The 26,785-nt window shown below is 35.5% G+C and overlaps 1 protein-coding gene across 1 annotated transcript in view; it reads left to right on the top strand.

Moving 5' to 3' along the window:
- The window catches only part of prcp (prolylcarboxypeptidase (angiotensinase C)), a 47,165-nt gene extending 20,740 nt beyond the window's left edge, over window positions 1–26,425 (top strand). Inside the window, exons 3-9 of the mRNA XM_028800311.2 lie at window positions 2,510–2,611; window positions 3,451–3,632; window positions 4,185–4,342; window positions 11,645–11,817; window positions 17,204–17,368; window positions 18,182–18,369; window positions 25,076–26,425. Of these exons, the coding sequence (XP_028656144.1) occupies window positions 2,510–2,611; window positions 3,451–3,632; window positions 4,185–4,342; window positions 11,645–11,817; window positions 17,204–17,368; window positions 18,182–18,369; window positions 25,076–25,301 (1,194 nt within the window). The 3' untranslated portion in view covers window positions 25,302–26,425. The remainder of the gene's footprint in view (window positions 1–2,509; window positions 2,612–3,450; window positions 3,633–4,184; window positions 4,343–11,644; window positions 11,818–17,203; window positions 17,369–18,181; window positions 18,370–25,075) is intronic.
- Window positions 26,426–26,785: the final 360 nt, after the last annotated feature.

The raw sequence follows: 26,785 nt of genomic DNA, 5'->3' as shown, positions 1-26,785 counted from the left end.
ATGACATATTTGTGTCATGCTAATTTTTTACATGACCACAATGTACTGTACACTGTATCTGTGGCCTCTGAGTTGATTTCCCTCCAAAATTTTGGTGGTGACAGTATAACGGCAGTGGACTAGCACTACATACATTTGGAGGAAAACCTTTACTTAAAATATAAACTCATGTTTGTACTTTTGTATGGAATATGTAGTTATATGAGAGATGCAGGGGAAAGTGATGGTTACTGGTTTTTAAACTTGTACACAGTAAGGAATATTAAAACAGATGAGCGCTGAATAAAGAAAGCTGTACTGTAGCTAGAGTAAGTGTAACAGCTAGATGCAGATGAACAAAGAATATGTTTTGTGCTGATTAAAAATACTATATTATGGCCATCACTATCAGATAAACTTAATTACTAGTAAATACATGTTTTAATTATCGAGGAGCATCTATTCTTTGCATTGCATACAAATTGATGTACCGGAGCCTCTGATATTCACATTTTTAGCATAGGCCTATACTTTTAAGAGTGCTTGAAGGCTTTGACGCTTATGATGTTGTATACAATATTTACAATGCAGTTTTATTGAAGCTCAGGGCACATACAGTAGTATAATACATTTTAACATCAATATAGTGTAGCAGTTACTGCCACTGCTACCTTGAAATCATAGAGTGCTAAATGTAAATCTTGACATTCTGTATATATAATAGTAAAAAATAATTATTTCAAAACATGAAAGCAAAACAATATTTAATACACTCTAAACATAAGCATTTTTGGGCCAGAAAATCCTTGAACAAGACCAAAAAATTCTAGTAATTTTTCTTTCACCTTGAAATTTCTGGTGTGAATTAGGTGGTAGGAATATACTTTTTTCATAGAATTTATTTCTAGTATGTTATTAAGTCTTCTGTTTTTTAAATTATGGCTTTAAACATGGCAATATGGCCTTTTAAGATCAATGGCCATTGCCTATCGAAAGATGGATTTAAATAAAAGGACAATGTGCCGTAGTAGTTTATCTTGCATGTCAAGCCTGGGTATGTGAATTCCCTCAAAATGCAAAGATCCTGATTTATCAGATTCTTGTATATCCTTTTTTTGTAATTTAAAATTGACATTTTGTTTTAATTTGGCATTCATTTTGTGTGTGTGTGTGTGTGTGTGTGTGTGTGGTGGGCACAAGCTCCCTACATCCCATATGTACCTGGGTGGTTTGGGAAATTGACACATTAATTACCCTAGGTTCTTGTCTATAAGCCGGACTCATGTATAAGCCGGAGACCAAAAATCATACGAATTTTTAAAATAAAATCGTATCATAGATAAGCCGGACTCATGGATAAGCCGAACGTACTATAACCTATAACTAATAGAAGGGAGGGAGGTCAGTGGTCTCACTCGCACCCATTTAATTTCTTTAAGGGGGGAGAGAGTGTGAGATATTGGCGTCTCTCTCACTCCCCGCATGGCGCGGTTGGAGCGGCCGGAGCGCGTTCCTTCTGCTCTGGGCGTCGCCGAGTCAACACGCGCGCGTAGCGGTCATTTAAATTGTGATTTTATATGTAAGCATATTTAAATATATATCGCGGATTTTTTGCTGGTTCGCGGATTTCTGCGGACAATGGGTCTTTCAATTTCTGGTACATGCTTCCTCAGTTGGTTTGCCCAGTTGATTTCATACAAGGGACGCTATTGGCAGATGGCTGAGAAGCTACCCAACTTACTTTTCTCTGTCTCTCTTGCGCTGACTATCTGTGATCCTGACGTATGGGGATTGAGCAGGGGGGCTGTTCGCACACCTAGACGATACGGACGCTCGTCTAAAAATGCTGAAAGATTATCTTCACGTTGCTATCTTTTGTAAAGCTGATTCCTGAAAAGACATGCTGCACAGTGCTTCGCATACTTAAAAGCTCAAAGGGCACGTATTGATTTTTGACTGATAAACAAACTCTGTCTCTCTCTCTCTTCCTGCTCCTGACGGAGGGGGTGTGAGCTGCCGCCTTCAACAGCTTTGTGCCGCGGTGCTTCGCATACTTAAAAGCCAAACAGACATATTGATTTGTTTGCTTCACTCCTTTGAAGAGGAAGATATGTTTGCATTCTTTTAATTGTGAGATGGAACTGTCATCTCTGTCTTGTCATGGAGCACAGTTTAAACTTTTGAAAAAGAGACAAATGTTTGTTTGCAGTGTTTGAATAACGTTCCTGTCTCTCTACAACCTCCTGTGTTTCTGCGCAAATCTGTGACCCAAGCATTACAATATAAAAATAACCATATAAACATATGGTTTCTACTTCGCGGATTTTCTTATTTCGCGGGTGGCTCTGGAACGCAACCCCCGCGATGGATGTATAAGCCGGACTTATGTATAAGCCGATATTCTATTTTTTCATTTTCACAACTTTTTTCCGTAGATAAGCCGCGGCTTATAGACAAGAACTTAGGGTAATATTTTGTTGAATGTTATGGGGCATAATGTTATGTGATGCTAATGAGAAGTGTTTTTAAGGGTTTTATGTGGGATGTAGCAGAAGAACTAGGAGCCATGTTGGTGTTTGCAGAACACAGATACTATGGAGAATCTTTGCCTTTTCGAGATCAGTCTTACAGGGTAAGAATTGTTAATTCATTTTTATGCTAAGATTATATTATGCATAAGCGTGAAAATGTTTAGTTTGTATGTAATAAGGTCACACAAATGTATTAATTTTGAGTATCAAACATTAGACTGACACATTAACTGTTGAACTTAGAATTCCTTACTTCAGTGTTACTGAAAAAAAAATAGTTGTCTATGCACACTTTTATACCAAAGTAAATATTCATTTTAATAATTGTAAGTTTGGCAAGTTGTCTGTGCATTTTTAATTAATTTCTATTGACTGATTTTCTTTTCTGTCTTGCTCTGAGAGTTTGTATTTTTTAAAAGATATAATAGTGTAAGTGTTGGTGTATAAACTGGTCCTTTGTGAGTATATGTGTGAGTGGCCCCTGCATTGGGCTAGTGCTCTTTTCAGGCTGAGATTTGAGAATTTCTATATATTGTCCTGGTAAAAAGACCTCAGTTTTATGGTACTGTACAATGAGTGAGTACTTGGGTTGGAGCAGTCAGAGTGTCAGCAAAATTAAACAGGCATGGGATGAAAAAAAATATATTTTCAGAATGTTTCCTTTGTTTTAGCACTTGCTGTTATTATAGAACAACTCTTATACAGTATGTTTACATTACATACATATTAAAGTCCTGTCATTGGCACTTTCTTGAATTAAGCAATAACAAAATGAATTGTCACTTTACAGACTTCTGACAGGTTATTTTTCATGTGTGATCACACTCACATTTTGTTTAGTTTTGCATAATCTCATATCATTTTCTTTTTAAACATATATTTTTGCTTGATATTTTCATCTTTGACATTTGCTAACTTAAAATATTTACTTGCCTAACAGGATGCAAAGACACTAAACTTTTTGACCTCAGAGCAGGCTTTGGCAGATTTTGCTGCATTGATAAAGCATCTGAAGAAAACCATTCCTGGCACCCAGAACAGCTCTGTTATTGCTATTGGGGGATCCTACGGGGGAATGTTGGCTGCCTGGCTCAGAATGAAGTATCCTTATTTAGTAACAGGGTAACCATCTTCTGAATAATGTTTTTTTTCCAGGTCATCTGCTGTTTTGGTGACACACAAGCATGAAAGTTCTGTGGTGTATAATTTTAATGTTTTTTTCTTAAATGTATTATTGCATATAAGTAAAGTTTCACCAGATTAAATACCACAGTTCTCCATAGGAGAAATTCTTAAGAATCTTCAAGATTACATTGTAGCATAGTTTCCAAATGCATTTATACTTATAAATGACTTGGATCTAAATATGGCAGTATTTTATGTAGTAGACTCATTAAAGCAAATTGAGAAATTTTCTCTGAAAAGAAAAATAAAATTCACATTCTTATTTTAGTGAAAATGATACAGTAAGTCTGATTTGTATCTGAGTTCTGTTGACCATTAAACTTTGAATATCATTTAAAAAACAATAATGGAATGGCGTATAAATCGATTCATAATGATAACTTTAAAATCCTAAATAAATTCTTCCACATTGAAGCGAATTTGAAACTATATGTTCTTAAGTGATTGAAGAGATCCTCTGTATTTATTTATTTACTAATTTTGCTTCAGTGCCTTGGCATCCTCTGCCCCAATATGGCAGTTTGAAGGCTTGGTTGATTGTGGTATCTTCTACAAGATTGTGACTGATGACTTTACAAAGGGTGGGAAGGAATGTTCAGAAAGCATCAGGAAGTCATGGAAGGCTATTGACAACGTTACCACAACAGGTAATATAAATGTACTTAATTTGTTTGTAGGTAGCAAGTAATAGCTTGTCAAAATACTGGTGATATTTTTATTTGCTATTTTACCTTTTTGAACTTAAAAAGTAAAAAAACAAAATTTTAAATGTACAGGTTAAAAGTGAAAGATGTATTAAATAAACAAAGTAAAATATTCAATTGATGCATATAAATCCTTTTAGAAAATGTAACATACACTTACACATATCTCAGCATTCTCATTTACAATAGTGTTAGTATTGGGATAACTAATCCTAGGTCTTTATTCTTGCAAACATTTCTTTTTGTCATGTGTCTGGTACCTTGGAGTCTCACTTGAGAGCAGTGTAACCTTTAAATATCACTTATTGGATGCATTCAGGACTTCATTTTACCAGCTACACACATTGTTAGAGTCTTATTCCACATTTATTCGTTGGATTACTGCAATTCACTTTACAATGACCTTTGTACACAATGAAATAAAGAATTTCAACAGGTTCATCTTGCCATTGACATAAAACAAACACAGTGAACACTTTGCCCATTACCTGGCTTGACTACACTAGGTTCCTTTTGTCCTTAGGTTCTTATCAAAACTTTGCTGTCTTCTTAGTGTACACCACATTCCAGTATGTCATATACATGAGTCCTTCTAATGCTGATCCTCTTCCCATTACTGGCATTAATTTTGGTAATTCTTATTGAATGCTCATATTGTTTTGTAATACCCCCACTCTAGAACTCTCTTCCTAGGTGATTCTCTGAATCTTCTTTAGTTGTCAAGTTTCCTCCAGACATAGCTGTACACTTGTGCTTTATGAGTGCTTCCATTTTAATTAATAGAGGCATTACCTACCTATAATAAAAGTGGTACACTTTGTGAAGCCAGCATGGCATCACAGAACTGTACCAGCCATGTAGCAAAACTTTCATACATGCACACTTTAAGATTGTTGTGGAGCTGCTTCGGGTATGCATGATATCACCACCTGATCAGTGCTCAAGCCTTCCACCCCGCATGGCTTTAAAAAAAATAATGATAATAATAAACTTACAGTATTTTCATTTGAGGGGTATATTAGCTGACCATAATGAGAGTATCAGGAGTACTGCCACTGGACATAACACCCGATCTCTGTGTGCCCTGCACAGTCATGGTTAATTAAATATGGAAATTAGGTGTGTGCCCAGCTACAATCTCAAAACAAGTCTTAAAGAAGCTCTTCCCAACCCCAAGAAAAAAAAAAAACACGAGGCAGTGTAAAATAATAAAAATAGCGAAAGACTTATTACTTTTCTCTTTTTTCTTCCATGAAGAACTGTATCCCCATAGAGACTGGAAACAAAAAAGACATTTGAGCAACATTCCATTCCAGGAATTCAAACAGTAGAATGAGCCTCCACTTTCCTTACATGGCTAATATGTTCTCCAACACTGGAACTCTGTGAACACAATAATATATATAGACAAGTGTAATCCCATTGTAACAAAATTAATGGAACCATAAAAATATTTCTTTATAGTGGAAATTTCCTTATAAAAAATATGGGGAAAATACATATACTATTGCGCCTTCAACACAATCCAACCTCTGCTCCTTAGGGACAAGCTGACAGAGATGGGATTAGATTCATACCTAGTGGCATGGATCGTGGACTATCTTAAAGACAGACCTCAGTATGTGCGTCTTGGGAACTGCACGTCTGACATTGTGGTCAGCAACACAGGAGCGCCACAAGGGACTGTACTTTCTCCGGTCCTGTTCAGCCTATATACATCGGACTTCCAATACAACTCGGAGTCCTGCCATGTGCAAAAGTTCGCTGATGACACTGCTATCGTGGGCTGTATCAGGAATGGGCTGGAGGAGGAGTATAGGGACCTAATCAATGACTTTGTTAAATGGTCCGACTCAAACCACCTACACCTGAACACCAGCAAAACCAAGGAGCTGGTGGTGGATTTTAGGAGGCCCAGACCCCTCATAGACCCAGTGATCATCAAAGGTGACTGTGTGCAGATGGTGCAGACCTATAAATATCTGGGAGTGCAGCTGGATGATAAATTAGACTGGACTGCCAATACTGATGCGCTGTGCAAGAAAGGACAAAGCCGGTTATACTTCCTTAGAAGGCTGGCTTCCTTCAACATCTGCAATAAGATGCTGCAGATGTTCTATCAAACAGTTGTGGCGAGCGCCCTCTTCTACGCAGTGGTGTGCTGGGGAGGCAGCATTAAGAGGAAAGACGCCTCACGCCTGGACAAACTGGTGAGGAAGGCAGGCTCTATTGTTGGCATGGAGCTGGACAGTTTAACATCTGTGGCAGAGTGAAGGGCGCTCAGCAGGCTCCTATCAATTATGGAGAATCCACTGCATCCACTAAATAATGTCATCTCCAGACAGAAGAGCAGCTTCAGCGACAGACTGCTGTCACTGTCCTGCTCCACAGACAGATTGAGGAGATCGTTCCTCCCCCAAACTATGCGACTCTTTAATTCCACCAGGGGGGGTAAACGTTAATATTTAACATTATACATAGTTATTGTCTGTTTTTCTGTTTTTTTTTTTCACCTGTATTATTATCATTCTTTAATTTAATATTATTTATTGTATCAGTATGCTGCTGCTGAAGAATGTGAATTTCCCATCGGGATTAATAAAGTATCTATCTATCTATCTATCTATCTATCTATCTATCTATCTATCTATCTATCTATCTATCTATCTATCTATCTATCTATTGTGACCGGCGATTCGTCATCTCTAATGGCAATGGCGGAAGGACAGCTCTGTAGCTGCACTGCTGTGATTGGTAAACAGTAAACTAAGGGCAAAGTAATTGGTTGTCCTCTACTGGATCAAGCTTACCGTGTAACATGCTTGTCGCATAATATTTAGAAAATTTAACACTGGGTTTTGACTTAATCTTCCTCACATTCTCTTGGTCTCTCACAGCAGTGATTCTGAGCTGATGGTTTTCTTCTAATCAGAAGATGGGCGCTAAAGCAGGACAATTGCCGTGTTGCGACTTCTATATTGTGTGCTTGAGTGCTGAAGTAACAGCCCCTATTTTGAATGAAGTCTTGAGACTGTACCTACCTTCTGCATGCAGTAATAAAATACCTGTATTTTCCTTGGAAAGCCAGACTCACTTTTCTGTCTCTCGTGCAACTAACTCTGTGGCCCAAGCTTGTATAAAAACAAAGCTCTTCTTAAAATAAAAAAATATTTTGTGTTTTTTTTTTTTTTTTTTTTACAGAAATACAAACACACTTCTATTTTTTTTTTACATTCAGGTCCCAACAGCCAACCTTTAACTTTTGTCTTCTATTTTATTTCGATCCTTCAAAATTGTTGACAGCATTGAATGCTTTCACCACATCATTTTTCTTCATTCTGGAATCAACTTTTTCCAGGATTGTTAATTTTTCTTTCAATGTAAACTACCAGTTTCTCACTTTTTGTGTTCATTGCAGAGAAAAATTTGAAAACCACTATGAAACTTGAACAATACAATATCCGCACACAAACTACCCACAAGGACTCTTGGTGAAGCACTGGCTCAGAATTGAGCTATACCTGTATGATGTTGCACCTACACTCTAGCTGAGCCTTGCCAAGACTGCCCAACGCCGGAAATTTCATAACAAACTGTCACTTTTTTTTGGTCTAACAAGAAAGAAACAGTCTGTTGCAGGGTTCCTGAGAGTGTAGGTGCAGCTTTAAGTCATTTTGTCATTGCATTATTATCTTTGCTGTCCATTTTTGGACAAAAAAAATGTCCATTATACTGAATGAAACTTCTGGGCTATTGATCTGGTCAGTTAAATAGCAGAGGGGGTTGTTAATCAGTTTCAGCTGCTTTGGTGTTAAAGAAATTAACAACAGGTGCACTAGAGGGGCAACAATAAGATGACCTCCAAAACAGGAATGGTTTAACAGGTGGAGGCCACTGACGTTTTTCCCTCATCATCTTTTCTGACTTTTTTTCACTAGTTTTGCATTTGGCTACAGTCAGTGTCACTACTGGTAGCATAAGGCGATACCTGGACCCTACAGAGGTTGCACAGGTAGTTCAACTTCTCCAGGATGGCACCTCAATACATGCCATTGCCAGAAGGTTTGCTGTGTCTCCCAGCACAGTTTCAAGGGCATGGAGGAGATTCCAGGAGACAGGCAGTTACTGTAGAAGAACTGGACAGGGCCGTAGAAGGTCTATAACCCATCAGCAGGATCGTTATCTACTCCTTTGGGCAAGGAGGAACAGGATGAGCAGTGCCAGAGCTCTACAAAATGACCCCCAGCAGGCCACTGGTGTGAATGTCTCTGACCAAACAATCAGAAATGGACTTCATCAGGGTGACCTGGGGCCCGAGATCCTCTAGTGGGCCCTGTGCTCACTGCCTGGCACCGTGCAGCTCGATTGGCATTTGCCATAGAATACCAGAACTGGCAGGTCCACCCCTGGCGCCCTGTGCTTTTCACAGATGAGAGCAGGTTCTCCCTGAGCACATGTGACAGACATGAAAGAGTCTGGAGAGGCTCTGGAGAACATTATGCTACCTGTAACATCGTTCAGCATGACTGGTTTGGTGGTGGGTCAGTGATGGTCTGGGGAGGCATATCCATGGAGGTACCCACAGACCTCTACAGGCTAGACAACGGCACCTTGACTGCCATTAGGTATCGGGTTGAAATCCTTGGACCCATTGTCAGACCCATTTGCTGGTGCAGTGGTTTGTGGGTTTCTCCTGGTGCACGACAATGCCCGGCCTCATGTGGTGAGAGTATGCAGGCAGTTCCTGGAGCATGAAGGAATTGATACCATTGACTGGCCTCCACGCTCACCTGACCTAAATCCAATACAACACCTCTAGGACATTATGTTTTGGTCCATCTGATGCCTCCAGGTTGCACCTTAGACTGTCCAGGAGCTCAGTGATGCCCTGGTCCAGATCTGGGAGGAGATCCCCCAGGACACCATCCGTCGTCTCATTAGGAGCATGCTCCAGCGTTGTCAGGCATGCGTACAAGCACGTAGGGGCCATACAAACTACTGAGTACGATTTTGAGTTGCTGCAATGAAATTTCATGTCATATCATACCATATCATTTTTTTACTTTGAATTTTGGGCTGTCTTTGAATTCAGCCCTCTGTAGGTTGATAATTTTCATTTCCATCAAACGATGTGGCATCTTTTCATTCCTAACACATTTCCCAGTCCATATCAGTATAGATATCCAGCTTGATTTTTTTCTCATTGAGATCTGATGTGTTTTCAAATAACATTTTTGCATAATCAGTCCAAAATAGTTGACAGACGCTTCCCTATCCCTGAAGGAAACGTTCAACACCATTGCACCATTATAAGCCATTTAAAAATAGTTTGGTTCCACCTTCCCCATTGACTGCATTGCATTTTGCGGTGTTCAGCAAAGTTTGCAAACATTTCTGTGATTTCACTTTTCATGACCTATAATATTGGAGATGAACTACAGAAAAATAGACTGACTATGTTTTAAACAGTTAAAATGTACAAACTTTTGAGTTCTAATTAATACTGTATATATTTTTTAAAAAGTATATTTATTAAAATTAATGCTTTTACTAAAAAAAAAAATTACCTTCCAATTGAACATCTGCCATGCTCCAAATAATGCAAATATGGACAGCAAAAATATTGGTAACATTAAATCAAAAATGATTTTGGATTTTCTTTGGTGATTGGTTTATTTAAATTATTATAAGCATTTACTGCTGCATGTGCTTTTAGTTAGAGGTAGTTTCAGTTTCTTAAAGCTGTTTATACTCAAAATGATCCATAATGTATGAATAAAAATAGAGGGTTAATGCATTTACAAATTTTAAAATACTCTTTTAGTTTATCACAGTTTAAGAAGTGTAGTTTAGATAAATCTGATCATTGTCTTTGTGGTTTACACCTATTCGCCCATCATCTAATCCAGTTAATCCAGTTCAATGTCTGAACATTTAAAGCCTTTTTGAGCAACATCGGGCAAACACCTTGCACCCACCCTAGACAAGGCATCAGTCCATTTTCACTCACCCTCACTCATTTATAACCTCAACCTGCATATTGTATTCTGGAGAGAAAAAATTGGTAAAAAAAAAAAAAAAAAGGAAAAACATATAAACTTCACACACAAAGTGACCTGTTTGGGAATAAGACCAGAATCTGATGCCTTGAGGCAACAGTCGTGAGCACTGTGACACTTGTTTTTAAGTATCAGACTGTGAATATTAAATGTTTACTCCTGTAATTTTTGTTTTATTTTATAGCTCTCCCTCAATGTACTGTATACATTCATTCATTTGTTTGAATTGGCATCCAAAGACATGCAGGTTAGGTGGATTGGCGATTCTACATTGGCCCTAGTGTGTGCTTGATGTGTTTGTATGTGTCCTGCGGTGGGTTGGCACCCTGCCTGGGATTGGTTCCTGCCTTGTGCCCTGTGTTGGCTGGGATTGGCTCCAGCAGACCCCCGTGACCCTGTGTTCGGATTCAGCGGGTTGGAAGATGGATGGATGGATATTCCATTTTTAAAGTGGCTGGGATAATGATCCTCTCTAGGCAGCAGAGCGCAAGGCAGGACAAGAATAAACAATTGTATAATCCTTAACTTAAACTCTGTAAGAAATCTTAACATGATATTGTACTATATATATATAGTTTCTACTTTCAAGACCTGCTGCTTGAAGTATAGAAAAGGTTAGGATGATAATTATAAAGTGCATTTATCGTTCTATAATTTGTGTGATGTTATTGCTATAGCCAAATGTTCATAATAGATAGTAATATAATATTATTACTTTTAAATGGCCTTCCTTTATCTGAATTACCTTTACCAAACTTGTTTTCATTAATTTTTTTCAAACTAACTAAATTAATTAGCAGGTATTAAAAATCCTACAAATTTGTTTGACATATTCTTTGGGGGTCAAAAGACACCTAAGCCCTGTAAATGTAGAGTTTCATGATGTGTCAATAAATGGTGCTGAACAGATTTTTGCGTTATTTTATGCACACATCCAATCACAATTACATTCTTAATAAATTGTGTAAATTACTGTAGCAATAGGAAAATTTATAATAAAATTCTAAAGACTTTTTAAATGTCTTAGGAAGAGCTTGTTTGAATTAAGATTTTTGGCTGACAGATCATTTGTTGTTATTTCCCTAACTATGTAATAAAAAATAAAATTTAAACAACTTTTTTTTATTAATTCTGTTGATATATTCTTCATGTCCCATTTGTGACTATATGTTTTCCCTCCACATAGTTGATGGGCTGAAGTGGCTTTCTGAAACATTTCATCTTTGTTCTCCTTTGACATCAAAAGAAGACGTAGCATCCTTTAAGTCTTGGCTGAGTGAGACATGGGTGAATCTTGCTATGGTCAACTACCCATATGAAGCTAACTTTTTACAGCCTTTACCAGCATGGCCTGTCGAGGTAAGCTGCAACCAAAAGAAGAATAAAGTTCAGTTTTATTTTAACTAAAATACATACATTCATATGATCCCTAATATGCACCTAAGCCTGCTAAACATGTTAAAAACTTTGTTGGACCATCAGTTGTGATGCTAATACTTCATACTAATAAACTTATCTGGCATTGTCATTTTTGTCTTTTTTCTTATAGTTGAGAAATTATCAAATCTTATTTTTTCTTGGGAATATTTAGCCTTCTAAAACTTGAGTGACAGTAATATTGGATACCTTGCAATCTATCGAATATTTGGCAGTCATGAAAATATTTGGCAAATGAGACAACTGTGAGTGTGATAATACACTTGGATTAACAACACGTGACTAAGGCTTATTTAAATATGTTTGCTTGCAGTTTTTCTGATAAGGTTTTGTTAGTAATATTTTGCATAGTTGGTCATAATTCAGAATAAAGGAATACTGTATCATCTAACATTTCTGATTGTTTTCATTCTTGTCTTTTGTCTAGCAAGAATAATAAATAGGTTCAGTAAAGAGAGATACAAAATGCTAATTCTTCAGCTGTTTGCCTCAGTTTTGATAATGTATGCGACCCCTATGGTTGGTTAAAATGGTTTAGGCAGTGGCCGTAAAGAGGAGCTTTTTAATGACAAAGCTAATGTGATTATCTTAGTGACTGTGAGAGGGGTATTGAGGGCTTAGGGGATAGAAATCTGTTGGCAGAGCTGAATGTATCTGACTAATCCCTTATGAAAAGTGGGAGGGGGAGGCTGTGAAGAGCAATTGGTATGTTTTATCGTGTAAATGACCAATCTCCACTGGTAGAGGCTGTTTGCAGCTTTGCTCACCCATTGACCTGTTCCTTCTGCCTCTCACAAAAGCAGTGTGGAAAAAGCCTTTACTGATAAAGTGCCTCTTGCTGCCTTGCCAGCATCAGGAATCCCTCATGAGCATGTACTGTAGCGTAAATAAACAGAACCAGTTTTCTTTCTTCCTATTTTTCTGAAGCATAAATACTCTATGAAACTGTATTTACTATCTTACAGAAATATACCTGAATCGTATTGCTTTCCAAATAAAATAAATTGGTAATTTATGTATTTGTTAATCATTTTGTTTACTTACAATGTTTTGTTCTTTTGAGAAGCATGCCATATACAGCTCAATTCTTGTTTCAAATGCTCTTATAATGCAAATATCTTAATTTATCCAAATTTATATAAGATTAAAACAAAACCATCCAGGCTGTTTGCAAACAAAACATCCTACATCATTTAATGTTTTTTTTTTTTTATCAAAATGGAATCTTTAACATTGACTTGAAGTTTAGTGTTTATTAAATTAATTTATTATTAAAAAGTCCCTAACTTCTTTTTTGGATTACCTTTTTCCATTTGATCTTTTCATTTATACAGTAATTTGTAAACATTATTTAATGTTATCATTAAATTCTATTTCACTTTTTATGTTTGCCTTACTTTAACTGTTCTCATGTCTCTATTAAAATTATAACCCATTATGCATCATTCACTGTAGTGATGATGCATTATTCCCTGCATTCTTAAAAGCAATGTTTCACCAATAATGATTAAGATGTACTGTCTAAATAGGCACATATTATGAAGAACAAATAAAAAGGCCATACACTATTTGTTTAGTTAACTTGCTTTAAATGGAAGCAGAATACAACATTCACTAAAAGCAGTACTGGCTCCCTAGCAGTGATCCACCCAGTTCAGCTCTGCCGTATTTTTCAGTTGGAGTGTGGTCCTGTTTTTTTGGGGGGGGGGGGGTTTTATCTACTTTACTTTCACTTCGATATTTCATCTCTCTTATATGTTATATTTGAAACAAAGCAAAAGTGTAGAAAAAAGAAAAAAACATGCATTAAACAATATTACCATAATATCAAACTATATGCTTTAAGGAAAACTGTTATCTGGATGTTATCCAGTTTCTTCATATTTATTTTCCCCTGTATGCCAGTTGCTAAGGAAATTTTTTAAAAAACTGCTACTACAGACAAAAAATGTTTTAAAGAATGTGTTTTTTGTTATTAAAGTTTTATGACTAATAATGTGACATGTCCTTATTTGGGAAAATAATCTTAGAATTTGAAGGTTTATTTTAAGTGATTTACAGGGTATCGTATGAAAAAGTAAGTTCACATATGATAAGGAACCCTACCTACTCTTATTTTGGTAGCTACAGAAGTAGTCCGGTGAAGCTAGCAGGAAATCCTATTGCATGTTTTGTTTAGCATTGTTTAGTTTTGTTTGTTGTATTATCTGTTTGTGTGCTGGAGAGAAGACATACTGTGTCCATTGGAACAGTACACAATTTTTATTTTGGAGCTATTGTGTATGTTTTTACAGGCTCCTTTTAAGTGATGTCCTGTTGTGAGTGATCCTATGAAATGCACAGTTCAGCAAATGGTGAAAAAGTGGTGTACTAGTTGTTTTGTAAGCAAAGAGCCAAAACCTTAAACTCCTTCTGTCTGTGCCCCTGAGCTTGTCACCAACATTGTGGATCCTATGGAAAGAAACTCTCATTTCACCGATGCAGCAATTATCACCACAGAAAAGGTGTCATGATGGTCATGTCAGTGTGTACTTTGCGATTTGTGGGCTACATTTTCGTTGGTGTGTCACCTGGTATTTATAGAGCCTGCTGTTAAAGTTGTAGTCATTCAGTTTGTTTAATAAAATATGTCAACAGTAAACACAATAATGTGTAGCTCAACAATAATTTAAATTATTCACATTAGTTTTTGTGTTGAGGAAGTTATGAAATAGTTATTTTAGTGCCAGTCTGGTGTCATAAAAGTAGGACTGAAGGAATACTGTACCCAAAAATATTTTTTATTATGCGTTACTTACTCTGTGTTGTCTGTAGCACAATTATTTTAATATTTTGAGTGGTATACTAAAGCAAAACAATGACTGCATGATACTGGATTAGCTACCTGTACAATATCCATCAGTCCATCCTTCCATTGTCCAACCCGCTATATCTTAAAACAGGGTCACGGGGGTCTGCTGGAGCCAATCCCAGCCAACACAGGGCGCAAGGCAGGAACAAATCCCGGGCAGGGCGCACACACACACCAAGCACACACTAGGGACAATTTAGGATCGCCAATGCACCTAACCTGCATGTCTTTGGACTGTGGGAGGAAACCGAAGCACCTGGAGGAAACACACGCAGACACGGGGAGAACATGCAAACTCCATCTGTACAATATTTTTTTTTTTTTTAAAAAAGGTGAGCCATAGAGGTTTATATCCTTCGTACTTTGTGTAGACAGTTAATTTCTTGTGCTTTTCTTCATTGCCAACTGGCCTTTGTATATTACAGTATGTATATTACAATTTAATTATTGTCATTATTAGAAACTTTGTATTTTTCCTTTTTTATCTGTATAGATACAGTATATTTTCTAACCATCACAAACAACACTGAGGCAAGAATTGTTTTTTTATATAATATAAAATGTCATCTGGAACAGGGACACCAGGACCTATTTCTACATCTGGGCCATGGTTTAGTGTTCACCAGTGCGTGTGCACCTTTATCATGTACAAAATTGTCCAAATAAGTGTATATCTTTAAATATAGAAACTGTATTAATAACAGACATTCAGTAAATAATAAGGACTATTATACAATAACACTTTAAACCAGCTGTATATGCTTAGGGCAAAGGTAACCAGAAAAAAAAATGAGCATGTCACAATAAGACCTTTTAATAATGGAAAAACAAAACCAGAAAAATTGCACGTCCAAACCAATCCATATGCAGAATCAGCTGCTCAACGGCCACCGCTGGTTACTATGCAAAATTCATTGCTCACTAAAGGCAATATTAGGAGAGAAAATAAACACAATTTCATCAATCATTTTGGCAAAAGCTCTCTATAAAAATTGTATGGAAATGATAAGATTCAGGGAAGTGTGAATTGTAAAAGTAAACCACCTGGTTTTGGAATATGCTGTAAATAAAATATTTAAACAAGTGTATACCGTTGTATGTGTTTTCTCATTATAATTTTTTGTCTTTATTGAAAGTTATGTTGTGAATTAGTAAATTTGAGCAATGGTCCTATCTGGTCAAAGGGAAGTGAACATATAAAAATATACTAAAACTCTATAATAACAACAAAAAGCACACAAAACATATTATTCATTTTAATCTTGTCTTATTTTAAAAATTCCACTCATTTTAGTCTTTAGTCTCACTGACACATATTATGCACTATATGTAATGTTATAAATGTATTATTTATCATCCGTAAATCCATTCTTTATACTATGTTAAACCAGCTTGGTGAATAAAATCAGAAAATGATGTGCAACAAATGCATTAACATAACACCATGAAATTTATATGCAGAAAAGACATATGCATCTACAGCATGTACAGTTTTTAAAACTGTAATAAAAACTCTTAAAGCAACAAAATGGTAGAATTAAAAATACTGTATAGTATAATACTTTTCTGTAAGCATTTTCTTTTATCACTTTTTGTTCATCTGTCTTTGCTAGAAATTATAATATATATAGTTTACTTAAAAAATTGATTTTGTTAAAGGTTACAGTAACAGGATAATTGTTAGTGTTATTGCCTAATAGCACTTGATACCTCTAGTTAGATTCCAAAAACCATTCAGTATTCCTTTTCTATTAATTCATAATTACTATACAAAATAGCCCCAAACAATAAAAAAAACAATTTCTTGGAAGTATTAGTACCTCTAATATTGTGCGTACTGTAAATAAGGAAATAAACAGTATTATCATAGTACTATTTTTAATGCAGATTTTCAGATACATATTGCTATAATGCATTATTTATGAAATGGGCAGCATTGTGGTGCAGTAGTTAGCATTGCTGTCTCATGAATCCAACATCTTGGGTTCTAGATGCTGCTTGTGTGGAGTTGACATATTTTCTCTTATGTTTCAGTTCAAGTTATTATTTTTTTGGCTGATGCCAAAAATAAGAGGTCCAAAGCATTAAACACTATGCCAAACTGCCTGTCTGTTTGTGTGGATTTTCCTCTAGCATTGCAAAAAGATTACGTGTTTCATTAATCGCTGATTCTAAATGAACATCGCATGTGTTTGAGTGGGCCTGTGTTGAATTAAGAATGGTAAAGTGTATTTGTTTATTTAATTGTTACACAATTTAAGTTTTTGATTTTCCATACTACATTTTGATGTCATTCTACATTTGTACTGTACATTGACACTGTAAATTGGATGTGCTCCTAGAGATTTAATATGAACATTCTGTTTCTCACAAAAACCCTTCTTTCTTCGCATACAGTTTTGGAAGACTTTAGTAAAGTGTATTTTTTTTTTTTTTTTTCTGTTTCTTGTCATGTAGGTAGTCTGTAAATTTCTTAAAGATTCAAAGTCAGAAGATAAAAAATTACTTCAAAATATTTTCCTGGCTGCAAGTATTTATTATAATTACACAGGGAATGTAGAATGTTTAAACACATCCCAAACAGCTACTGGAAGTCTTGGCTACATTGGATGGTACTATCAGGTAAATAAGTTATTTATCCATCAGTTATATGAGCTGCTTAGTCCTCATTGTTGCACAGACTTTGTGAAAAGGGCACAAATCAACACACTACACTGAAACATAGATACAACAGAAACAGTATGAGCCCTCAGCCAGAAGAGATCACTTTGACTACTGGTTTCAATTTTTATCCATATATTCCTCAGTAGTTAAATGGTGCAATAAATTAATTTATTTTACTGTGAACTTAAACAGTCAATACCATATCTGTAATAACTATAGAGCACTGTGCGCTGTATTTAGTAATAATATATCTATTTTAATTACGTTGCCTATTATTGTGTCCTGATTGCTTTAGGTAGATTTTAAAACTGAAACTAATATTTTGCATACACAAAGGTTGACAGTGTAACCTAGAGTGAAAAGGTTTTAATTTAGTGTATCTTAAATGCTGTAAAGTGATTAATGTTTATAAAAAATATCAATCAAAGATAATCTCAATTAATAATTATAGATAAATGAACATGTTGCTTAATAACATTTAATTTTATTTAATTCATATAATGGATGGTTATATCCTGACTACTGAATATTTGCAACAACCAACTACAGGAATGCACTAAGGCTGCCCTGAGACTGAACGATTTGTTTTTAGAATATAATTATCAAGCTGAATTGTAACATAAGGTGGAATGCCATGTTGTCTCCTTTTGCCAGTTATCAACAAAGTAGAAGCTCCTTTCATGAGCTATTATAATAATTCTGACTTTGAGTTATGCAACACATAATCTGCTTAAAATAATGTTTTTACACATTTATTTTTTTTTTCCTTAGGCTTGTACAGAAATGGTAATGCCTATGTGTTCTGATGGAATCAGTGACATGTTTGAGCCTCAGCAGTGGGATCTAAAAGCATTTTCTGATGAGTGTTATAAGCAGTTTGGAGTGAGGCCCCGACCAGATTGGGTTACTACGGCATATGGGGGAAAGAATATTTCCTCCTACAGCAACATAATCTTCAGGCAAGTGAATCCTAGTGATTATTTTTTTAGCAGCATGTTTCTTACATTTGTAAGATCAGCAAAAATGTATTGTTTATAATGGGAGAATACAGTAAACTTTATTTATCACTTATATAGAAAGACCTACTCAGGTATTTGGCCTTTCATTTTTGCCACCTATAAGAATGTTATAGGTGTTTAACATAAACTATTTTAAAAGCTTCTGTTCTTTAATTTTATGCCACACTGAGCATACATTTCCCTTTACTGATGCTTGCTTTATCTATTTATTTGGTTACATAGAGTCAAGGCAAGTGGTGTGCACAGAGCCTTTGGTGGGCAGTAACTCACAAAGGGAAGATAGGGCACTTTAGGAGACATAATTTCTTACATTTTAATCCTGGACACAAATTAATGTCCTCTTTAATTTTTGTGATTTTAATTTAATGGAACATTTGGATATCACTTCAGAGGCATTATAATATTCACAAGTTTAGTAAAAAAAATGTTTGTCCATTGAATGCTGATTTTGTCAGAGTATCATAAAAGACACTACACCCCTCTACTGCAGATGTATTTAAATTTCATAATACAGTATAACATATCTTAAGACAAAAAGAACAAATAAAGGAATGCCCATCTATGGGAGTTACATGAAATACCAAATGGACCTTAAGAGCAAGGGTTCATATCAGAGCATATCACTCTAACTTAAATGCTATGCATAAACACTTTTATTTGATGTTGCATATTTCTTATGGAACACTGTCATTGTATGATGCTACAAAATAAGCACCATTTTCTGTTACCACCCTGTACTTCACAGAATTTCAGAAGTGCATTATTTTAGAACATTATACATGGCAAGACAATTCTTCTGTTACTATTAATTTTAGCAAAAATGTCAACTATTTTGTCTGTGTTCACATGTCACACTTCTGATACATCAGAAGACACCAAAGATATACTCCCGAATTAAGCCAGCATATCCACATAACTGATTGTAATGGACAATTGTGCACAAAATGAAACCCCTGTTGTCCCATCTACTTGCCAAGCAAAAAAAAAAAAATAGAATAACCTCATTGTTGATCTTCCATCTTCCAAAAATAAGAGGTCCAAAGCATTAAACACTATGCCACACTGCCTGTCTGTTTGTGTGGATTTTCCTCTAGCATTGCAAAAAGATTACGTGTTTCATTAATTGCTGATTCTAAATGAGCATCGCATGAGTGTGGGTGTGTTTGAGTGGGCCTGTGTTGAATTAAGAATGGTAAAGTGTATTTGTTTACTTAATTGTTACACAATTTAAGTTTTTGATTTTCCATACTACATGTTGATGTCATTCTACATTTGTACTGTACATTGACACTGTAAATTGGATGTGCTCCTAGAGACACTTTTATTTGATGTTGCATATTTCTTATGGAACACTGTCATTGTATGATTCTACAAAATAAGCACCATTTTTTGTTACCACCCTGTACTTCACAGAATTTCAGAAGTGCATTATTTTAGAACATTATACATGGCAAGACAATTCTTCTATTACTATTAATTTTAGCAAAAATGTCAACTATTTTGTCTGTATTCACATGTCACACTTCTGATACATCAAAGACACCAAAGATATACTCCCGAATTAAGCCAGCATATCCACATAACTGATTGTAATGGACAATTGTGCACAAAATGAAACCCCTGTTGTCCCATCTACTTGCCAAGCAAAAAAAAAAATAGAATAACCTCATTGTTGGTCTTCCATAGAAGTGTAGCTTTAGTATGAAACATAAAATGATTTTTTTGGACATGCTAGAATTCCAGAAACACAAATCACAGCAAACTGTCATGATATACACATACTTTGTATGTAGGCTGTTAAGATATGAGCATACTTTGCAAAATTTGTGTAAATTCTCTGAAAATCTCTGCATTCATCATGTTCCCATGTCACTAACTCCTGGCAAGAAAACAGGGATGTTTCATGTATTAGACACCTGAGAACAGACCCATTGTTTCTCCCCATTTCTTATGTGTTTTTCCATTTGACGTCGGGCATCCTTGAGATGTTTCACTCTCATCCAGCCAAGTGTTCTCAGTAGTGTATGTGCACTTAAATCTGCAGTTTTTGACCTTTTTAAGAAAGCAGCCTTTCTTGTTTTTTTGTTTTAAAAATTCTCCCAACCCACTTCACGGCCCAAAAAAGGATCATTCTCTTTAACATTTAAGTATGCAAAAAAGAATACTGTCTTTAACTGTTGATTTCATAATGAATGCACATTTATCACAGTAAGAGTTTTACGACCACCATCCTCCCCCCACTTCACAACTATGATATTACTCTTAAGTTAAGAACTATGTAGCACTTCTTACAAGTTTCTTACCAAAACTTCACAAGGGTGCTTCATCAGCAGGCATGTCCGTACTGAGTTGTCACAGCAGTAGCACCAGTAAGCCAGTCAGTCTTCCTATACCTCAAATGAAGGACCTGTTCTTGTTATTCAAATTTCAACCATATTTCTGACATTAGTCTACTTTCTTACTTCATTTTTAGCCTGTCTATTTTCAAAATTGCAAGAATAAGATTTCTTTAAATTCCTGCCAACTGCTTCTACAATTCCTGCTAAGCCATAGCGTGCTAACTACTGTCCCAACTAAACTTCTATGATACACAGAGTATGGTTGTTTACAAAATATATTGTTTTAGAAATTAGAAGATGCAGCAATATGCTAGCCTTACTTTGAACAGTTTTATCAGCTGTCTACTTTATACTGTGTGAATCCACTAACTTTCTGGAAATTCAAACGGCAAAAAGAAAGTAGTTCAATGAATAGCTTATGATAACAGCCAATCAGACATATTTAGTATCAGCTATTGGTGGTTTCCTTCAGATGTGATTAACAATTATTTGTTTGAAGGCTCGCCTGTATTATTATCATTCTTTAATTTAATATTATTTATTGTATCAGTATGCTGCTGCTGAAGAATGTGAATTTCCCATTGGGATTAATAAAGTATCTATCTATCTATCTATCTATCTATCTATCTATCTATCTATCTATCTATCTATCTATCTATCTATCTATCTATCAATGGAATGTTCCCAATTTTGTTGTATTACTTAAAAGTGCGAAGGATTTTCTCCATGGAAATCCAGTAAAACTATGTGTCTTCCATGCCTCAGTGGGTTTGTCTATCTACAGCAGATAAGCAAGTTCCAGCTTCACATCTGTACCATCTTTCACCACACCTTATAATGAAAAGGTACAACTTCCTAACAGGAAAAAAGGCCCTTGGGCCAAGGAGGGGAAAAAGGCAGAGGCTTGAGACATCATAGCCACCCCTTTGTTTATGTCCTTGGCCAGAACATTACTAAGCAGTATCAGGTTCAAGACATAAACTAAGTCTGTGTAGGACTCACTCATGCAAACACATACACTTAAAGTTTACCCTGCTGATCCAATTTGCAGTTACCAGCTAACATAACATTCATGTATGCAGGATATGGGAGTAAAACCGGAGGACTTGAACTGAGGGTAAGCCACAGGACTAATGTACAAACTCTTCACAGTGAATGGGTCTGGATGTGGATTATGACCTCGATGTCCTGAATGTTTCTAGCATCAGACTTTTTAACTTTACTACTGTTCTGCCAGTAATGTCCATCCTTTAAATTCAAAAGCCATATGAGCAACATGTAATACAGTCATATGAAAAAGTTTGGGAACCCCTCTCAGCCTGCATAATAATGTACTCTACTTTCAACAAAAAAGATAACAGTGGTATGTATGTCTTTCATTTCCTAGGAACATCTGAGTACTGGGGTGTTTTCCAAACAAAGATTTTTAGTGAAGCAGTATTTAGTTGTATGAAATTATATCAATGTGAAAAACTGGCTGTGCAAAAATGTGGGTCCCCTTAGAATTTTGCTGATTTGAATGCATGTAACTGCTCAATACTGATTACTTACAACACCAAATTGGTTGGATTAGCTTGTTAAGCCTTGAACTTCATAGACAGGTGTATCCAATCGTGAGAAAAGTTGTACTTCCCTTTGACTCTCCTCTGAAGAGTGACAGCATGGGATCCTCAAAGCAACTCTCAAAAGATCTGAAAACAAAGATTGTTCAGTATCATGGTTTAGGGGAAGGCTACAAAAAGCTATCTCAGAGGTTTAAACTGTCAGTTTCAACTGTAAGCAGCGGGTTGGAAAATGGATGGATGGATGGATGGATGGAATTCAATCAGGAAATGGAAGGCCACAGGCACAGTTACTGTTAAACCCAGGTCTGGCAGGCCAAAAAAAATACAGGAGTGGCATATGCGCAGGATTGTGAGAATGGTTACAGACAACTCACAGATCACCTCCAAAGACCTGCAAGAACATCTTGCTGCAGATGGTGTATCTGTACATCGTTCTACAATTCAGCGCAATTTGCACAAAGAACATCTGTGTGGCAGGATGATGAGAAAGAAGCCCTTTTTTCACTTACACCACAAACAAGAGTTGTTTGTTGTATGCAAAAGTTCATTTAGACAAGCCAGATTCATTTTGGAACAAAGTGCTTTGGACTGATGAGACAAAAATTGAGTTATATGGTGATAACAAAAAGCGCTTTGCATGGCGGAAGAATAACACCGCATTCCAAGAAAAACACCTGCTACCTACTGTCAAATTTGGTGGAGGTTCCATCATGCTGTGTGGCTAGTTCAGGGACTGGGGCCCTTGTTAAAGTCGAGGGTTGGATGAATTCAACCCAATATCAACAAATTTTTCAGGATAATGTTCAACCATCAGTCATAAAATTGAAGTTACGCAGGGGTTGGATATTCCAACAAGACAATGACCCAAAACACAGTTCGAAATCTACAAAGTCATTCATGCAGAGGGAGAAGTACAATGTTCTGGAATGGCCGTCACAGTCCCCTGACTTGAATATCATCGAAAATCTATGGGATGATTCGAAGCAGGCTGTCCATGCTCGGCAGCCATCAAATTTAACTGAACTGGAGAGATTTTGTATGGAAGAATGGTCAAAAATACCTCCATCCAGAATCCAGACACTCATCAAAGGCTATAGGAGGCGTCTAGAGGCTGTTATATTTGCAAAAGGAGGCTCAACTAAGTATTGATGTAATATCTCTGTTGGGGTGCCCAAATTTATGCACCTGTCTAATTTTGTTATGATGCATATTGCGTATTTTCTGTTAATCCAATAAACTTAATGTCACTGCTGAAATACTACTGTTTCCATAAGGCATGTCATATATTAAAAGGAAGTTTCAACTTTGAAAGCTCAGCCAATGATAAACAAAAATCCAAAGAATTAACAGGGTTCCCAAACTTTTTCATATGACTTGTATTTGTCAAATAATAATATATCATCTATGATCACAAAAATGTCCCAATCATGTATGATATTTTAATGGTAAACATAATATGCTATTTTTGCCATAAAAAAGCTTAAGCAAAATAATTTATATCAAAATTGTGTACATAGAATAAATGATTAGTCTACAAAAATTCTTTATGTGACTGAACAGTAAAGAGTAAAAGAAACAAGCACAGCGATTGACACTGTTAATTGAAAAAAACATAACAATGCAAAGGCAAAAGTCTACTGAAAGGTTGTTATACTGCAGATGCTTCCTATACTTCAATCCTTTACAAAGTGGATACAAATTCCTGCAGTGCACAAACATTCCATTCAGGGTTGGCAGATCACTTACATGTGATCATGATGCTGGCATAAATAAATACATATTCACTAAATCATATATATATATATATATATATATATCTCCACCAAATCAGTTTATCAATGTCAATCACTTCAAACGTATGTCTGGATTTTCCTTACCTTTTATATTAAGTGCGAAGTAACCACAGGAGGTTCAGTGTTTGCCAGTCTTCATTCTAAATTAATTCCCACATTTTAACTTACTTGATGCTGAATGTATATTTCTTAAAGAATTATGAGGTCCCTCTAGACAGTGGGAGGTAATAGATCAGAGAAATGTTAGAGCATATTAGATATTGACAAAAATTAATGAAGATGTTAAAATATAAAGCCATGCCATCTGCAACCAATAAAAAGCATACTAAAGGGTCTAAAAACTTAGAATGCAGTGCTGTTGGAAAATTTAAGATGAAAAGAGCTCTGATAACAAGAAATGCATTATATTATTTTGCATTTTTGTATTTACTGCAAAGATCCCAAGTACTGTATGCTTTAAAAAGTAATACATTGGGACAGGCTTCTTGTAGTCCTGTAACAGATCAAGATGGTTCACAAAATGGTGAGATTGATAGCTAATCTGAAAGTACATCCACCTTTTGAGTTTAGTACAGTTTTTCTCTGTAGAACCAATTTTTGCGTTGTTGTCTGTAAAAGGCAAAGGTATTGGACAAGTTAATTAATTAAGTTTGGTGAATAATTGATTCAAAATGAAGAGGGACAAAACCTATTTTCTCTTTTTTTCTAGATTACCTTCAACCTGTCTGTACTGTTTTATAATAATTCAGCCAGGCTCAATTTATATAACAAATAAATATACATTTTATATGTTTCTTCTTTGATTTTTATGCTAACTAACTGGTTTTATTACAGTTGAAAAGTTATTTAACAATTTGTTTTTGTGATGCTTGAACTTTAAAGTATTAGTCACTTGTTATTTTTGGCTAAGTGTAGCTTTATTTTCATCTCTTGCTTACCTTTGTCTTAGTAATGGAGGTCTTGATCCTTGGTCTGGTGGTGGTGTGACAACGCCTGTTCCTGAATCTTTGGTTGTTATAATGATACCAGAAGGAGCTCATCACCTGGATCTGCGCTACAATAGTGCCTACGATCCTAAGTCTGTCTTAATAGCTCGTTATCTTGAAGTATGGTACATGAAACTGTGGATTAAAGAGGATTCAATAAAGTTAAAGTCAGAGTCTTATACAAATTAATTATGGCACAGTCTTAGTATTGCTCAGGTAGGGTTAATAATTGTTTCACACGGGTTTTTTTAAGAAATGTATGGTTTTCTTTGTAAAATGAAAGTTTAATTATTGGTGATTCATAGATATACAAAAAATCACTTTTTGAAAAAATCAAATTTTTTTTGCACATAAAGGTATATGCATATTTTTTTCATAGTGCAGTGGGCGGAAAATATTTGATTCCACTCACATCAAGTTAAAATGCAATTATCTGTATCTTTATTCTGTGACAACACTGTAAACAATTATTTGCACTTGATTGTATATCTTCTTTTTTGTCAACAGAATATAGTACAATATGTATATCAGTTTTGTAAACTTTACTCACAATTTTAGATCAATTTTGTCTTTACAAATGCATCATTTTTATCCATTATATGGATAGAGAAGGTTTTTAACAATCGTCAAATCCAAGGAGGAAAAATATCTTCTTATTGTTAGATTTTGCATTTTATTATTTTACATAATTTGGTAGAAGAGTTTAGATTTATAACTTGATTTTTTTAATATTTTGAAACTTCGTTTTTTTTGATCACTGAGGAAGTGATTCTGTCAGTTAAAATTAATGCGCAAAATCTATAAATCACAGCTATAAAGTGAGAAGTGAACATTTGAATATAATCTTAACAAGTAGAATATTGTGCGCTAATGTTTAAAAATTGTCAGCACTGTATCTGAGCATCAAGTTTCTTTTTTGTGTTATATTTACAATTAAGTATATAATTTTATTTGTCAACCTTTTTTCAGAATTACACTAACAATCCACAACTGCCAATGTAATTGTTGTATAAAAAGCATATCGACGAATTTTCATTTTCTTGTTGCTTTGTAAGTTAATCTTTCTGATCAGCGGTATTCAGATTGTTAACGTTTCCCGTATTCCATTTTTTTAATAATTGTTAATGCAAGCATTAAACTTAAAAATAGGTCAATTTTCCCATGAAAACTATATTTTTCTTTATTACTGAGTTTGCTTATTATTTGTAATTGTTTTTGACAATTATGATTTGTCCTTTTGGAGTATATTTTTTTAAGGGGATTTTGACTTATTTATGTGTAATTTTTTTCATAATAAACAAGAATTTTGCTTACTTCTATTGTTTCTTTTTTATTTATATTAACTTCTCTTCATTGGCCCCCCTGCAAAATCTATACAGAAGCTATAGTATATTCAGAACTCTGTGTTTTTGCTCACATCTTCCCTGTTCTCTCCCAGCTTCACTGGTTACCAGTTCCATCAAGGATTACATTCAAGATTCTGCTCCTCACCTTCAAAGCCCTACATAACCTTGCCCCCCTCTACCTCACTCAGCTACTAGCTCCTTACACTCCTTGTCGCTGTCTCAGGTCCTCGAGCAGTAATCTCCTTACTGTCCCACACACCAGACTCTCCACTTTGGGAGGCAGGTCCTTCAGTGCTATAGCACCTCAACTCTGGAACTCTCTTCCTC

Source organism: Erpetoichthys calabaricus, chromosome 4 (assembly GCF_900747795.2).
Source record: "Erpetoichthys calabaricus chromosome 4, fErpCal1.3, whole genome shotgun sequence".
Taxonomy (NCBI): domain Eukaryota; kingdom Metazoa; phylum Chordata; class Cladistia; order Polypteriformes; family Polypteridae; genus Erpetoichthys; species Erpetoichthys calabaricus.
This window is presented reverse-complemented; position numbering and strand designations above follow the sequence as displayed.